At 46.4% G+C, this 17,996-nt stretch overlaps 1 protein-coding gene across 1 annotated transcript in view; it reads right to left on the bottom strand.

Annotated features, from left to right (window-relative positions):
* The window catches only part of LOC149351449 (uncharacterized protein CG3556), a 77,772-nt gene extending 60,009 nt beyond the window's left edge, over window positions 1–17,763 (bottom strand). Inside the window, exon 1 of the mRNA XM_089577025.1 lies at window positions 17,056–17,763. Within this exon, the coding sequence (XP_089433151.1) occupies window positions 17,056–17,161 (106 nt within the window). The 5' untranslated portion in view covers window positions 17,162–17,763. The remainder of the gene's footprint in view (window positions 1–17,055) is intronic.
* Window positions 17,764–17,996: the final 233 nt, after the last annotated feature.

The raw sequence follows: 17,996 nt of genomic DNA, 5'->3' as shown, positions 1-17,996 counted from the left end.
GTACCAGCACCACAAAAAAGTTCCACGTTGATGCGTCTGCCCTTGGCGTCATAAAGGAATTTCCGTTCGTGCGGGGCCAAAGGCAAGAAAGAAAGGGTGGCACACTGGCTGCCGACGTCAGATGCCGTTTGTCAGGCCCGCCTGTTGCGCAAAAGCCAGGCCCTCTGCAGTTGCAGGGTGGTTCTAGCGCTGCAGAAGCGCTTTGGCAGCTCGGCGTGCGACGTTGCGACAGCTATGGAGGAACCTGTTTACATACCCTTATCGTCACCAGCCGCCACTGACGTTCGAGCAGCTGACGACGCTCACGCTTTGCATACGCTGAGGTCGTAACTCTGCGTCTTGGTTTTCTTGGCCTGGGAAAGTCTAATGGTGCTTTAGACTGCCACGAATTTGAATGTTTTTGTTTAATTGGCCGTGAATGATTTGTTTGTAAATGCAAGGATTTATTTCGGCTTCAAGTGTACTGCCTCGTGACAAAACATTACCGTACGTTTACTCAAAGTGATTAGATTTCCACCGTCAGCTGTCGCTACTTCACATGATATGATTACTTGTGCTATGACTATGTGTCCTTAGTACTACGAGACCCAGACCTTTCAGAAAATGACCCCAAAATACTGCGTGTGTTTGCTTGTGCATTTATTTGAGTGCAACGAGAATGGCCGTGTGGTCTCAGAAGTGGCTGGGTAATTAATGCGAAATATCTCGTACTCCGATGATGAGAATTTGAGAACACTGGGTAAATGCAGGTGTTTCTCGGCGTGTTTCCGACTGCGGGAAGGGCAATGAAGTACCTAATAGCGGTGTTCCGGGAGCGGGGTGAGGTCTTTAAGGAACCATAGGCGATGCACGCAGAGCACGCAAACCCAAGCGGATTGTGTTTAAACTGCTGTTGAAACACTCGGGTAGCGCTTTCGCACTTGGCTCGTCTAGCGGCCTCGGTTTCGCGGGCGCGCACCACGAGGTACTTGGCGCTGTAATCGCATCTTTTCACGATCTCGGGCTCGACGCCGTTTCCGCAGGGCCGTTTTTTTTTTGTCCCGCGCGAGCACCAGCTCGGAGCGGCCATCCACTAAGGGCGCCTACGCCGCGAAAGCGAGAGTGGGGCGAGGCATCGGCAAGATCAGTCAAGTAACTAGCTGCGCCGCGTGTAGTTCGATGTTGACGCCATTTCGTGCGAAGGAAGCGATCTCCGCACAAGTCTTTCAGAGCTGATGTTATAAATTGACGATAGCAGGCTGTCATCTATTTGGACGGCGAGATCCGAGGTTGATGTAACGGTGGGTCAGTGCAGTGGCTGTCAAGTACGATAATATATAAAGGAGCAACTAAAGTGTCAGGTAATCGCGATCGAAGCTATACTTGCGATTAGCTTCCAGAATATGGCCGAGCGTTTTGTTCATCGGGTTTCACCCCACATTCGCCTGTTTACTGAATGCAACCAGAACTGCGCTTGATACAAAGGTTCCCGATAAAGCATTACAAAAACTTCGTAGACGCTTGGGCATGTTGGTTAGACATTATCGGGGCAGCGCATACTGCGAGGATGAGATCAGACACAGACACAGCGCTGAGACACAGGCTCAGCTCTGTGTAAGGCTCAGCTCTGTGTCAGGCTCAGCTCTGTGTCTGTGTCTCATCTCGTCTCGTCGTATGCGCTGCACCGGTAATAACGAAAACTTCTAGGCTCTGACGCTGTCATGAAGTTTTTTGGCAAACGTATATTGAGTTGATGCCGCACTGTTCGTCCCTGAAATATCAGTTGGCCAAGGGCAGAGCTGACCTGGCCATTGGCAGATTCCGAGAGATCATGTATTGTTGGCGCCTTGGATATCGTTTAAGTTGATTGATTGATTGACTAACTGACTGACTTATTCATTGAATGATTGTGGCGGGCTGAAGGAACACTGCGGACTGTAACGAACACCGTAAAGGAGGACTGTGGATTAATTACGACCACCTGTGGTACTTTAACATGCACTGAAATCTCAGAAAAAGGGCGTTCTTGCTCTGGCGCGTAAGAGCTCCACAGCTAAATGTAGATATTATGCACCAGCTGCTCGCGACGTCCCAAGCGCCACGGCAGGACTTAGTCCACCTAAAATAATTTCGTGTTTGCGCCTTGTCAGTGATTCTAAAGCAGATTTGTAAAATTTGTGAGTGGGGAGTGTTTCCGTTCGCTTTAGTAGCCGTTTCCGTCTTTATCATGTTGAAAGGCATGTGATTGTGATGATACGCATAAGATATCTAGACGCTTGCTTGGCGGGAATCCTCGATATCGCCACTGACATAGGCTGCCTTCTAAAATATAGCAGGCGGTTTAAGGCAGAGACACATGTGCGAAAAGTGAGTGCGATTCATTGTGGCACGCCTTTGCGAACGGCGTCGCAAGGTCCGATCGCATCTCGTCGCCTGCATCCAACCTGCTAGATGTCAACGACAGGCCGCTCGCGGCAAACGCAACGACGGGAAGCGGCAGCCAATGCGAGCGCGGATTGCTCTTGACGTAAATAATAAACCCTGGGATAAGAAATGTGAAAAATGTGTCATTTTTGAGGATCGCTGACCAATACTCATTTGCTGGCAGCAGTAACAACTGTGATACGAGCAAATTTCTTGCAAAACCGCCTCGTAGCTGCCGCTTGCCCGACGTTGGGGTCCGGCTTGCCTGGCGCCCGCTAGCTCCGCTGCAGACGGCGTCGCGGAAATTGACCATATTAATATTTTATTGTGAGATGATGCTGCTGACAGCAAAGTGATGTGAAGAGTAGTCTTTTTATTTTAACGCAGGTGACTTCCGAAGCGGGCTTCGAAGCGAAACAGGCTATATAGGCCTAGCGACGAGCAGGGTAGCCAGTCAGTAGCACAGCTCGTTGCCCGTAGCGCCTGCGGGCGGTGCCGTTGCCGAAAGCTCGCAACATACGCAGGCGTGCTTTGTAACTGCTTGAATTTAGCTGGCAGTCTTTCTGATAACATGGCTATCTTGTTTTTTCTGGTTCAAGTACACCAAGCCAGTCAGCGCTCAGGCACTGCTGCACGGAGGCGAAGTGTGAAACCGGCTGTGGGCGGAGCTTGGGTAGAGCGGCGCATCGATGCTTGCCGCTGCATGTGTCCCTGCTTTCAGTGGGGCGGCAGTTCGCAAGCGGCGATCGGTGAAGCGCGCCGGCGAAGTTTTCGCACATGTGTCCCCTGCTTTAGCATGGCTAAGACCGGAATATCGTGCAGTAGCACTTGATACCCTTACGTGATAAAAAAATTTGTCCTAGAGGACTTTGCCATAAAGGCTTATGGCCTACAGGCCATCCATCTAATGGCCTTCATCCGGAAAGGCAGTTACCATGAAGGCCTTCACTCTGAAGGCCTTTCACCTAAATGGTCTTACCTTGAAAGCATTTACCTCGAAGGCCTTCACCCAGGTGTACACACCTGACAGGTTGCCCACAACCCGGTGGGCAGGTGGGCCGCCTGCCTCAAAGCAGGCTTCACATACTTATATACGCTTGCCCGAAATCGCAAAACGCCCCTAGTAGTGTACCGCAAGCGCCACAGCTCCGCGGTCTGTTTATGCCAAATAATCCCCAATCAGCCAGGAATCAATGATTTTCAGCGTTAGCTGTTTTTAGCTCTTTCCTCAGTTTGGAGCCATTAGTTTCGGTGTCTGAAGGCCCAGCGGCGAATACCCAACGGCAAAAATGTGCCTCTCACATACATTCCCAGTACCTCCCGCCCAGCACCTCTTGCATAGTGGTGGGATTCGCTAACCGCTAGGCCACCGCTGCGGTGGTCAATTATGCGACGTCGCGAGCTACTTCAAAAAAGGAATGCCACCATTTTGGAAGTTGCACCTTAAGCCCTAACTCCAACGACACTTCCTGGGCGTACGTGCTCAGTGTCGGAGCTCTTGGCGTACGCCGGAACGGGCATCGAAAAGGGGCATGCATCTCCATGTCCCTGGTGCTGGCTCGCTCCCCATCTCGAGTCGAGGGAAAGAATTTCAAGCCGTGAAGAAAAGGGGCCGAGGGGCGCTGAAATGACCATTTAAACCGCGCAGAAAAGTTCGAGGAACCCGAAAGGGGCTCAAGCCATGAAGAAAAGAATCACCGAGACTCCCACGGTCCTCCGATTGTTGTAAACCGGACCCGGATTCCGACGCGTACGCGAGCGCCCGTGCGCTGGCGCTGATATCTAGCACGGACAGATATCTGTGCCTCGCCGAAGTTCGCTGGCGTCTCCTGCAGTGCGCATGCGCAGACCGGTTCTGGAGCACGCCAAAGCGCCGACGCTGGGCGCGTACGCCCAAGAAGGGCCCTTGGAGTTGGCACTTTACCTCGTCGTCGTTGGCGGCGGCGTTCGCAGCACAGACCACTTCCTACAACAGCTGTCACAGCGGTTAATAGATTGAGTCGAAACAGAACAACAGAAGGACAGCTGTTACAGCAGTTGATGGAGTGAGCCAGAAAAGAATTCATCAATGACCTTCGACACCCACTAATGCTACAACAGCAACCAAGCGAAAAGCAGTCACCACATACAGAAAAAAACATGCATCGACCGCGTCCTTCGAAAGCCAGTTCTAAGTAAAGGCAACCAACAGATAACAAACGATTTCAGTGGTCCATTATCCCTACTTAAAAATGAAAAAGATCAACTTTAATATTTCTCCATTTCTTCGCGATCACAGGCAAGCTGGCGCTGGATCATTCGCGTTATAAACTCGTAAACATGCTTTGATTATCGTTTCGGCAGCTTTGGTTAACATGAGCTCTAACCTCAGCATGCACTGTAGATTTCAGTACATGATGTTCAGGAGAGTTTATATTGTCACCTTCCTAGCTGCGGTGACGCAGTGGCTTTAGAGTTCGGCTGCCGAGTCGATGATAGCGGGATCGAATTCAGAACGCATCCGCAGCTTTTCGATCGAGGCGAATTGCAAACACAATCTCGCACCGCGCGATGGCAGTGTCCGGTAACCCGACCACCCCATGCAGGTGGTCAAATTCCCCCGGATCTCTCGCTACGGTGTCTCTCATAGATTGTACGCAACCTTGGTATATTAAAGGAACATTGAGGACAACTCCATCCAAATATTGTCCGGAGTAAAAATTGATTCGCTGGCTCTTTCTGGCTATGTCGACGCTTGTCAACAGTAAAATACGCTTTTATTGCTGAGAAAATTGGATTTAAAGATCTTCCCGCCAGTTGATTCAAACTCGTGACGCCCTTACCTAAGTGGCGGCGCAGCGTTGCCTCTGAGATCCGAGGCGCAAAAATCTGTGTCGACGCACGCACTTTACTTGCGAAATCGACCGCTGCTGGCGACACCTGTAATTTTTGTTCTTTTTTTTTGCATTTCCTAGCTTATAAAAGCTCCGTTTTCATTGAGAGTGGCGTTTTTGTGATTAGAACGTGATACCCTATCGATGCAGGCCAACTTAAATTTGCCCTCGTTGTTCCTTTAGCCTCCATATGTCAGTGCCCCTCCAACATGTTCTCATAGCGCACGATGCCAACGGTTGTCGGCTGTCTCCGTAGTTTGAAATTTCTGTTGAGCCTCGACCAAGTATACGTCTAAACAACAAGGCTCCCGCTAAAGCTAGAAGCGAACGCTTCATGTTGATGTCAATAAAATTCCCAACTATGTGCTGGCTGGTAGAATTTCGGGCGGTTCTTTCAATCTGCTGATTTCCGCGCTGCCATGCTCGTGAAACTTGTTTGATATTTTAAAACCTTTTTAGGCATATTTTCACGAAAACTCGTGAAATCACAATGGAGGATGAATTTTTGTTTTGAACGGTCAAGTTTATATGTACACAAATGACGATGGGTCGAAACTGGGGAATCAACGTTTTTTTGTCTTCGTAAAACCGCGTTCGAGCTGTACTGCCAGCAGCACGCTGAACACGAAAGCTCGAGCGCGTGTCTTCCACTGACATTAGCGCCGCTGGTCGTCAGCAGCTGGGTCTGAGGAAATGTTAGGGTGGAAACAGGACACCAGCTATCTCCAACCGTCGGACATAGGGTTAAGCGTGCTGTATGCGGAACTGTATGAACCGCTAAGAAGCAGGCGGTGGACACCGTAAATGGCTAGCTGTTGTTGCGAATCCGACTATCCCGAGATTTCAAGCAAAGCACATTATTGTAAGCACTCTGTGGTGTATTGTTCACATGCGCTATAGCTTCCTCTAGTGTCACCTAAGCGATGTTCAAAGCGCCATGTTTCCGTGTCATACCTTTGTTGGCGTCATTATTGCACGCGGGATGTTTAACGCCGCGCTCCGATTTGCTGAACGAAAACGGATGAAGTACCTTTTAGAATAGACTCCAAGAAAGATTTATGGAGAAGATAGCACGTAGCACAGCAGCGTACGAGCGGCACGTGTTTGTTTCCCATTTCTGTCAGAAACAGCACGTCACGCACCGTTTTCATTTCTGCTCTACTTCCTTCTGCATTGCCGCTTGACTGGTTCCGACGGCATTTCTGACGTGCAGCTGCGTCGCACGCTAGCAGCCTTGGTACCGCCTTTTGGTGGGCGGTGCGCCGTCTGTGCTCTGCCACCTAGCCGTCGTTTCAGCATCCGCGCACTTGCGAGCACGCCTCATGAAAATCAGAATGCAGCTTTTCGCTTTTTATGTCACGAGAAAAGCTCCGTAAGAATTTCAACTGAGAGTGTAAATAACCCGACTCCCGACGAAAAACACTATTTTGAAAGCATAAGAAAGCTTTGCTGCCAGCCTTCTATAATCAAGAAACTTGAATCCTTTTTTAGCGAACATACGCTTATTTTCCTTAGTCGTCAGGCTCATTCTAACTGGTTAATGTTAGACTACAAGCTAATTATTCATACATAAGTACGTGCGACTGGGAATTATTCTGTTAAAACATCGATGTGCCTGGTTTGAACACTCATTAAAGCGGCTTATTGATTAAAAATACGCCTGTTTCTCGAACCGAAGCACTTTAATAAGCCTTACTGGTGGAATGCACTCTGCTTGGTAGCTGCCTTTAATTTTAGAAATGCAGTAAGGAAAGAAAAGCAGGCATTCTTCAACAACACCGTATATCTTCTTTACGAACAAGCACAACAATGTTTTGCACTACTTTTTACTGTTTGAAAAAGTACCCTGGTTTCAGCTAACCCAGAAGTAGTTTTTGTTCCTCACTTCTAGTGTTGTTTGCTAAATGATGTGTTTTCCAGACCCATTATACGAATGACTCCGGGTTGTTTTCCTGAGTGCAATACTTCTCGCTTGCAGCCTATGAGTCCTGTGTTAAAAAAAAAAAAAAGTCGGTAGAACCTGCGCTGCGGTCGAAAAAGGCTCCAGTAGCGCTGTGCCTAATAGGGAGAAAGCGTGTGCAGTAAACCATTAAGACCAGTACGTCACACGTCACGAAGCGGTGGTTTACGAAATTGAACTCTCCTGCGACCGGACGTATATTGGACAAACTGGCCGGTGAGGTGTGCTTGCAGGAGCACAACAGATCAGTGGGCACATCCCCTTCTTTAAATCTAGCAAAGCACAGTAGTGAATTCTCTGTGCGTGAGCTTGTTATTGGTCAAAGAGTAATTTTGTTCCGGCATTCTGACTAATTGACAAGGGAGGTTGCGGAGGCCCGCCATATTTGTAAGAACAAGCACACGTGTGTTAGGAGCCCTTCGGCTATCTTGCATGACAGAAAGCTGTGATATACGGACGCGGCTGATTGTTTCTCCTGTTTTATAGTTGTTTTGCGTGAATTTTTTCCGGACTATGTACATATTCTGCGTTTTGTGGTCAAACGCTCAGTTGTGAGTTAGCTTTCGTGTCCATTCCTTGCACGTCCTTTATCGTTTTGCACTGTTTTTCTAAGATGCAGTAACAACTACCTCGGTTGTTTGCAATACTTTAGTGCTTCATTGGTGCATGATTTTTAAGACTAAATATTTTTTGGCCTGCGGATTATATACGGTAATAATTCAAGAGTTTTTAAAGCATTAATACGTTATCGTCCACATTAGCGTTGCAACTTTTCCTCCAGGCTGTAACAACCGAATAATCACTTAGCGACTGTAAAACCATCGCCACCTTGAAGGCGGTGCCCTTTATATTATCACGTGGCTCAGAGGGCAGGCACAGTCGCAGACGACAGATAATCAGGCTGGTGAAGAAATGAAACGATTTAATGGGTTAACTTGTGCTACAGGTAGCTGAATAACTAGGCGGCGGTGATACGAGCAACTGCACACGGCACCGCCCAAGATCAGATTCACCGCGGCTCTCGGCCGCAGTGAGTTTAAATGTAATTAGGAGCCTTCAAAATAGGATGCCTAAGACACCTGACACAATCACTACCATTGTAGAAAGAATGGTGCGTGAATGTTCCTTTTTTTTTTTAAATCTGGTCGCCTATTTCGTGACAGAAAATTTTAAGGCCGCGTAACGGTGTCTTTGACCAGGAACATAAAAATAAACAAACATTTCGAAGCTTCGCGGCATAATTCATTAACAGAGGAACAGAAGAGAACAGAGTGCAAGTTAACTAGCGTTCCTTGCGAATTATTACAGCTTGTCATATCTTCAAATATATTAAAGTTTTTGCAGTTTATTTCATTTTTTACGTCGCATCATCGTGACCTCCTCAGGTTATTCTAGCGTGAAACAGAGATATTTTTTTTCTACTAACAAACTTCTCTCGAATGGAGCTAATAGCAGCATATTCCTAATTTCTCTTCAGCTTTTTATTTAACCTCCCACAGGATCCTCTATTCTGAACTTACCAGAAAGTAATGACCCCAACATATTGGCTTGAAATGAAAACAATCTGTCTGACATCACTAAGTATGTGACTGCTATTCGTTGCAATTCTTCTAAATGCCCGGTTCACTCGTGAGTACGGTACTGTTCTGCCCACGGCACCCTCTTGGTTTTTAACTTGTATTACTAACATGCATAATGAGGTACAGTTGCCTGTTATGTACTATGTACACATTTACACAGTAATATATTTTTACTACAACATTGGTTCACTGCCGCGGGATGCTGATCGCAGTCTCTATCTGATGGAACATCCAGAAAATGTACCTCGATGTGTTTGAAAAAAAAATTATAAAGAATAAAATACTACGGAATGCTGCTTAGTGCAACGGCTATTCTTACAACGTTGTTGGTTCTGTACTGTAAGAAGTAGCCTCATACACGTGTTCAAATATCTAGACGATCGGTAAACTTTCTTAGTAAGTGTTCATTATTTTAATAAATTTTTGGACAAGCCATTCGGCATTTAGATTCAAAATAAATATTTTCCCGCCTAAAGAGTATGTCCTATCCTTAGGTATGGCAATTAGTAGGGCAAAGCTGAACGCCAATTGTTAGTATTCTGAAGGCATGCACAAAATTGTAAACCAATCGTCCCAATGAGACGAAATTGTTACGCCGAATACTACGATCTGTCAAAGCAACACCAGAGCGATCGTGGAACGACGTTTTTGTTTCTGGCATGCGGATGGCGGTAGAAACAAAGCAAAATTATATTATTACCCATGACAAAATCTGTTGGTAGGATAATGACAGACGCCATGCCACCAAATTCACTGTTTTGAGAAATATTAATTACTGCGCTCTTTAGCTAAGATAAAAAAGTGTCTTAGATCTATTGAGATGGGTGCTAAATTCAAAATGAAACAAGGAAACTCCTGCTAGGCGTTGCATCTTTGCAGAAAAAGCTGATAGGTTGCTATGTAGCCTACATAGTTGAGTACAAAGCGCCCGAAAAGATTAACAAGGTTAACGTGTTAGTACTGTGAAAAGACAATATTCAATTCTCTTCTTCGCTCTCAACTGGAAAGTGCATTTGCGGCGCACGATCAGAGCTACCCATTTTTTATTTACCTAAACGAATGAGCACAGAATCCTAGCGCACGTCTAATTCGATCTCATTTTCCTCTTTTGTGCTGCGTATCTTCGATAAAGCGACCTTTACACCTTGCGTACCTTTCGTTTCGCAGTAAAATAAGGCGTCTATTGGTTTTCGTGAAATTTATCATTTCACTATGAAGCTGGAACGTGAATTACCCACCAAGACTCGTATCTCTCATCTTGCCTTGACGATCCCTTTCGAGTAAATATTTCTATTTGTTGAAGGAGTGTATGTTTCAATTTTCCATTGTGAAGGCAGAAAATTGATGGGATCACCATTTCACCCCCTTCGCCAGTATCACTAACACTTTTTAATCCTTTAATCAAATATATTTCAGCCATGAAAAAATTGCACTCTTAATTTCCTGCTGTTGAACACCACAAATATAAAAAATTTTCTTTGTGCATCGTTTGGTTTTGATGGCTGTTGACTTCCTTATATGTATGTTATAAAGAGCCACTCGATTCCCTACCCTTGTCTGTTCAATAGCTTAAAGAGGGCCCTCCGTTCCGGCAGTCTTGATGCCATAGGTAGCATAAGAGGCTTTTCGCACAGTTTCCTCCCTCCCCGTTCGATCACGTTCAGCTTGATACTCGCGCTAATGCAGGGCGTACTACGTCCACCGCTAATGACGAGCGTGGCGCTGGCGGACACTCTCAATGTTTAGTTGCCCGCAACATAAATACCCATGAAGGAAGAAGATTGGACAGCCGTCCCCGTAGCTCAGTTGATAGAGCATCATCATCATCATCAGCCTGACTACGCCCATTGCAGAGCAAAGACATCTCCCATATTCTCCAATTAACGCTGCCCTTTGCTACTCGTGGCCACCCTATCCCTGAAATCTTCTTAATCTCATACGCCCACCTAACTTTCTGCCGCCTCCTGCTACGCTTGCCTTCTCTTGGAATCCACTCCGTTACCCTTGCCTTCGCATTACATGTCCTGCCCAAGCCCATTTGTTCCTCTTGATTTCGACTAGGATGTCATTAACACGCGTTTGTTCTCTCACCCACTACGCCCGCTTCCGATCTCTTAACGTTACCAGTATCATTTTTCTTTCCATAGCTCGCTGCGTTGTCCTTCACTTAAGCTGAACCCTCTTTGTTAGTCTCCACGTTTCTGACCCATAGGTGAGTACCGGTAAGATACAGCTGTTGTGTACTTTTTTCTTGAGGAATAATGGTAAACTGCCATTAATTGATAGAGCACCGTACGCGAAATTCAGAGGTCGTGGGGTCGGATCCCACTGATGGGATGTGGTTGTGTTTTCTTGTACCTTTTAATAAATTATCTTTCAACCATGTAATAATTGCAGTGATAATTTCCCACTGATGAACACCACAAATTGAAAAAAAAATATTCCCCTATACATTCTTTGGTTTCAGCGACTGTTCGCTTCCTTTATATGACTGCCCTCCATCGTTATTCTGCCATCTAGATTATTGTCTTTAATGAATGGCTGTATTTACAACGTTATCGTGTTGTTCCTCAATCGCTTCTTTCTATGACGTATGCGCATACTGAAGGAACCTAAACAGACAAAAAGTGAATAAATTTCGGCGATACGAAAAAGAACAAATAATAAACGTCAACTATTCTAGAATCTTAACCTCCTTTACAGAAAATTGTCCTCCGTGTCGTCGTGCTTCATACATCCTCCAAATAATACTGGTCGTAGTTAACCATGGCATGTTAGCCGTATACCACCCCGCGCACAATGCGCAGTGCACAGATGCTGGCAAATTCTTTACTGGAACACCGAAACAGTGCATGGGATAACCTTGATTGGACACATTCTCCGCTCCACAACCGTTTTGCTCATTACATACGCATTATTAGCGATACATGCTGCATTGCCTTTTTTTTGCTTTTTGTTTTTTTGCATTTGCGTGTGTGAAACATTTGGAGTACGTTTCATCTCTTTAACATTTTTTATATTTTACTTAGTGATGAGTATTTAGCGGTTCTGGCGTAGTGGCGGTTTTGTGGCCGGATCCACAGGTAGCGAAATCCGGTCACGACGTACATGCCGGGGAGATACGGTGACGAGGAGAACTCGCAGCTCATGTTCGCCGTGGGGTTTGTCTGCATACTTGCCGTGTCTGGCGGAATGAGTCTACTTGGTAACTCTAAACATACACTTTTTAACCATGAATGTCTATCTGGTTTCGCAGATAGGGAACACGTCGTCATTTATTTTTTTTTTTGCCACTCCGCCACAAACTTGCGCAGACACCCTGATTTGGTCAGATTTTCCCCTAAACATCTGACCAACCCAGTTCCCACCTCTAGTTATTGATCAATTCGCTCTCGCCCTGCCATAAGCTTGCCGTCCCGGTTAGCTCAGTTGGTAGAGCGACTGCTCTGGTGAAGTGGTGGTCCGGGGAACCCCGGACCAGGACGAATTTTTCTTTAACTACGAAGTTTCTGAGAGAGCTGTATAGCTTTTTTTTTTTGTAGCCGTATGGCTGCGCTCGGGTGGATGCCAATGAGTAATTACTTCCTTACGCCCTGATTTCGGCACGCGCCCATAACTGATGTGCCAGAGACGATCTCGCTCTTCCATTTTCAATATGGGCGGCACGGAGAAGAGATGGAATAATGATGCGTATTTCACACTCTACATGAAATATTTACATCGAGATTTCAAAGCAAAACTATCTTGGAATAGCGGAGTTTATTTTCCCGCCTGATTTTCACGTAATTATATTTTCGATGTTTTTGTTCCATGCAAATATGTTTTAATAATCGATCAAGTTTGTGGTTGAAGTATTTCAAATTCCTTCATCTTCAGCAGGAAATTGATGTCAGGCCTTCCGCTCAAAAACAGATAGATGGCTTGAAATAAAGCGACGAACTACATTTCGGTCATGTGTACCTCTGTGTTGGTTGCTCCTCCAGCTGAACGAGTCAATAAATTCATTCCATTGATGGCTTTCAAGTCGAAAAACTGAAACGGTGTGAGCGTTTGTTGCAATAAAACTATCTCATGGCTGAAACGGACTTCACTCTTAAAGAATGAATTTACTTTGTTTTAGCGTGAAAACCAGAGTATTCGGGGATTACACGGGATTTCGGCTATTAGATCACTACAGACTTAAATTTCAGATGGAAGTCGTACACTGAGCGAGAATGAATGTAGCGTGTCATCAGTGGTCTGATTCATTTTATATATCTCTGTTTGCGGAAAAAAATAAACGTAGACGTGCAATGGTGTGCCTACCTGGCACACAGAGAGTCTGTTCCTAAGTGGCGAGTCCAGCGTGGGTGGCTTTAAGCGAGACATACTCGGACGTTCCACAGATGAAAAGTCTGGATGTGTAACACCGCTTCCAAGATATAAAAGATCGAATTTTGACCACAAGTGCCAGACGAGTTTTTCATTACGCTTCCGCGCATTCAGTGATTTATGCGTTTACGTATTCAATCCAAAAATAAAAACGAAAACTGAGTTAGCGTGTGTGTGCTGCGGGAACGAGGGGGGGGGGGGGGGGGGAGTTGGCTTGCAGAGGATAAAAGAATGCGAGTCCACAAACACGTCTGGCAGGCCGGCCACCCTGAGTGGTTTAGCAACTATAACTGAGTGTAACAGAGTTTCAATAGGAAAAGAAGCGAGGCTCGAGTATTTGGAGGAATACATTTTATGCAACAAACTTCTGTTGAAGCGCGGTAAATTGAATGCTACGCATCTTTCGTGGAAACACAGGGCAAAGGTAAAGGTTGTTCCATGACGTCGAGAGGCTTTCCCTTTTTGGCATGGCAGCGACCTTTCAGACTTTGCAGTCGATAAGAGAGTGCGATGAACCCTTTACTGAACGACGCGGACAAGGAGAACGAAGAGGCACATGGGCAATGTGTTTTTTGTCTCTTCTTGCGGGGGAAGAGATTTCTCAGATAAAGAGTAAACAAACATAAAAACCCATTTGGTGTCTATGAACTGTGCTCACCCAGAAAACCCTTAATGCCCGCCTCCCCCCCCCCTTTCCTGCGCACACACACACACACACCTACAGTTATGTTAATCATCCTCTGTGGGGAGCACGCGCATGGCTTGAAGCATGAACATCTTGTCTTGTTTCATTTAAAATGCCATGAAACTCACATTCACACGGTACCTACGTCCCCGTTGCTGACACCCAAAATTAGAAGCAGGCAGTCAATGATGTTTGGGATGGGTGAAGAAGTATCAACGGAATATTTTAGCAAACAGACGAATCACCGAGGGAAAGTTGTTTCGGTGTCGCTGAACTTCATAATGCGTAAAACCCGGGCTGTTGTACAAGATATTCGAGGTAAAACAAACAAACAAACAAACAAACAAACAAACAAACAAACAAACAAACAAACAAACAAACAAACAAAGAAACAAACAAAAGAAACACTGCTACGTTGTGCTGGAATGCAAATAAAGAAGTACTGTTATCGGTTGTGTCGAACAAACAGTAGTTCTTACCTATCGCTATTGTAATAAGGAGAAATCAAATAATTTGTGTACTTTTAACAGAAAAAATAGGTCGAATATATCAAATAGAACATCGTAAAGCACGGAAAGATAACTAAAATGAAGTATTTTTTGGAAAAGTAACTCTGTTTAGAAGGCGTTTATTTTTGCGATTTGAACGAAATTATCGCAGCTGCAATGGAGCACGAAATTTCTGAACGCTGGCGCGCGCACATTTTTCATGATTAACGCGGTTTAGCCAGAGCGCACAAAACGTTTACGTAATAAAGCTATGACTGCAAAAGTTGAACCAACTGCATTTTCTTTTTCGCTCAACAACAACTGAATCCCGCATCAGTTCGGCTCCAGACATGCTTCCTATTACAAAAGGAACACCTTCATTCAGGAAAAAAATCAGGAAAATTACATTGGAACAAAATGAGAGGCATAAGATGGAAGCCTACGAGAATGCTAATTCGCTTTCCTTGTCTTCGCTTAGCTGTAAAAAAAAACGATGCAGAAGGCCTCCAGACAAGGTATTTGGTTCTGGATTAAGTAGGTCGTCGAGAACAGTCGGATTTAGGGGATTACCATCCTGTTCGTTTTCTGACCTCTCAAGGCTAGCCTCTTTTAAATAGAGAGTGTAAAAACTGCAGTTTTTTAAAACTTTTATTTGAAGTAATGCTAAACAGAATTAGATTTCAAAAAGTAATTAGGAAAGGGAAAGACAGTTTGTGTCCTGCGCTCCTCTATGTTATTCGCCGTTATTTAAGATACTTAGATGTGTATGCTCATGTCGAACACCGTAGATGTTATCCTGGATCGAGAGAATTTTCGTATCGATAACGTTTAAAACGGTTGCATTTGAAATAATCGTTAGGAGGTTCTTCCCAGGCCAGGGTGCTTTCTTTTTTCTTAGGTTACCAGTGCAGTATATCTATAATGCGATGATAAGATTGCGCATAGTACGAAATAACTGAAACTTAAGGTCATGCTGTAATACTCACCATTACAACACAGTGTCATTACATGCTGCATATACAAGGAGTCCTAATAGAAATATTTATTTTTTGCCGATATTATGGAGGAGCGGAAATCAGCAGAAATAAGTAAGTTCCCTTTAATCTTTTGCGGCAGCGAACATTCCAGGTGGGAACGGCGTCAGCGAAGGTAACCGCGCCCCTTTACAGGTCTTCCGGTTATTGCGAAGACAAAACGAAGCAAATATAAAGGCTAAGCAAAAATCCCGTAGTGCTGTTTGCTTAGGCTTGCACCTAAGAATCACAAGAGCCCAGGTGTTGCATGGGTCTGTGTTTTGCTCTTACGGCAGCAGGGCACCAGGGAAAATGGCCCTTGACAACCGGAAATGGCAAGTGTCAAGACCAAACTCAAAGCCCCAAGGAACCTTTCGTTTTATCGCTTTTGTGAGCATTACGGGTACGCACCGTGACCAATTTCAGCGTTCGAGATGTTATTATTCACTTACTTTTCGCTTCCACTTTCACGTAGCTGCAAAAGTTTTGTTGCTAATTCGTTTCTTATCGAACGACTTCTTTGAGTGCTGCACTCACTGAGATAAGATTCGGTTGTGCAGAAGGCATTTTTTCCAAATTGCTCTTTGTTGATTTGATACTTTCTTTCCATCTGAAGCTTTTCTGTTCTCGGGAGCATCATTTATACCTATCCAAGTTTTTGTGCTTTGACCTCACATCTGTGTGCTTTGCTGCCGGAACCATTAGCCAAGTCGCACAGTTTAAGCCAACTAGGAAATGTCGACTTCTTCCCGCCGTTGACTTCGCCCCAGACCGCCTTAACGCTGTTCGAAGCTCTGCCTTCCGAGCACACGCCCATGCGTCGGTCACATACACTTTCCTTCTGATTCTAACGCGGGAGAAATTTTAAGTGCGGGGTCTTTGGGATGAAATCGGGAAAATAAAACTAATAATAGTGAGAAAAAACTAGCGCGAAATCGCGGCCATGCACTACGGCCAACCAGTCCACAATACCATTCGCGCCAACGATTTTGCGCAAGGGTGTAAAGCGAAAGAAAAAAAATAGCGGAAGAAACGGTACGAGCCACAGCAAAGTTTTTGAATGTAGCAGTTTGAATGGCTGCCAGGAATTTAATTTCTGATGAGGAGAATGGACCACAGTGTTAGATTTCGTGTGATCGGAGTCGCCAGGCGAATTAGCCGCTGATTTCTTGAATTTGCACAGAGTGGCCAAGTTTATGCAACTTCTTTCAAGTTTTCTTTTTAGTTAACGCCAGCGCCAGGACAGTCCGGAGCTTGCGGCGGTTGGGCCCTGTCAGTGACTACGGGGAACAGTCGGCAGATTTGAAAACTAAATGCGGGCGGTCGGCGGACGTCGTCCGAGTGACGAACGAACTCGACGCCTTCCCCCGACCAATTCAGTCCGTTCGGTGCGTAATGCGTTGAGCGCTTTCTCGCGTCCAGTGCATTTGGCGGCGCCGAGAGAGCACCGGCGCCCCGAGCGCCGTCGCCTCCCGGCGGTAATTGGTGCTCGAGTGGTGGCGCGTCAGACCGCGAGGCAACGCCGTGCGGGGCGCGCTCGCGGCGGAAGACCGAAAAAGGGCCCCATCGAGCCAAAACCTAATCCCGTGTGAGCCACGGCGAGGCGAAAAGAGCGCCGGTCGGAAATTGGGCCCGGAAAGTCGCGCCAGGGGAGAAAGTGCGAATGTCACGACGCCACTCACCGAGCTGAAAGCCATTCACGGCCAGGGGAACAATGCTGAGGAGGGCCGCGGCGGCCAGAGATCGCACCCAGCGCTGGGCACCGCGATCGTCACGGCTCCCTTTCATGATGGCCTCTTCGCGCGTGGAGCCAGGATTGAGCTCTGTCAAGTAAACTCCGCTGGCTTCGAGTGCAGGCAGCCGACGCCGTCTTCTTATCAGATCGCTGCCAACTGAGAAGCGGAACCCGTCGCGAGCGATAGGAGCCGCTCTCGCTGCCTAGGCTTCCAGCCTCCGAGGGTCCAGTTTTGTTTTTTTTTTCTTTTCCTTTTTTGTCTCAGATGTACCGCTCTTTCGAAATACCGCTCTACGGCGCCGTTTGCATGCTCGCGTCTCGCACCAGGAAGTCCGCATACATCTCCGTTCGGACGCTGAGCGTCGTTCGCCCGCTGCAGGCTCCCAGGAGAGAAAGACGCTCTGCAGCGGAGATTCGTCCCCGTCGCGTCATGATCCGAATCGCAAATCTCTATCGCGAGTGGACTACGTTCGACCGGCGAAGTCGATTGCGGGACAAGGTCGAGCCTCGGCGGGAACGGCGAGAGGGCCGGAGAATGAATTGATGTAGGTGGCGTATAGGGATCGTGCCACTCGCACGTGTAACTCGCTCCGCAGCGGCGCTGCTTTTTTTATACGGTACTTCTAATCTAAGAAGGCGGGCCAGAGTAACATCGCGCGGCTAAGGTCTCCTGGCTGGTCCTTGGAACTACATCGAGGAGAAACTAACCAGGATAACTGTCGGCGCGATGGCAGATACAGGATGCGCTATTTAATTCTTTCTTTGGACATATGTTTTGAAGGTAACCAGGAAGAGGCTGCAGCTGATATTGAAATCAGGTCGCGACAGCTGCGGCTACCGAGCTGCCTCTCCTTGCGAGAGCTTAAAACACGAAGCTGGCGGACATTA

This window comes from Amblyomma mixtum, chromosome 3 (assembly GCF_055824585.1).
Source record: "Amblyomma mixtum isolate Tamu chromosome 3, ASM5582458v1, whole genome shotgun sequence".
Taxonomy (NCBI): Eukaryota; Metazoa; Arthropoda; class Arachnida; order Ixodida; family Ixodidae; genus Amblyomma; species Amblyomma mixtum.
This window is presented reverse-complemented; position numbering and strand designations above follow the sequence as displayed.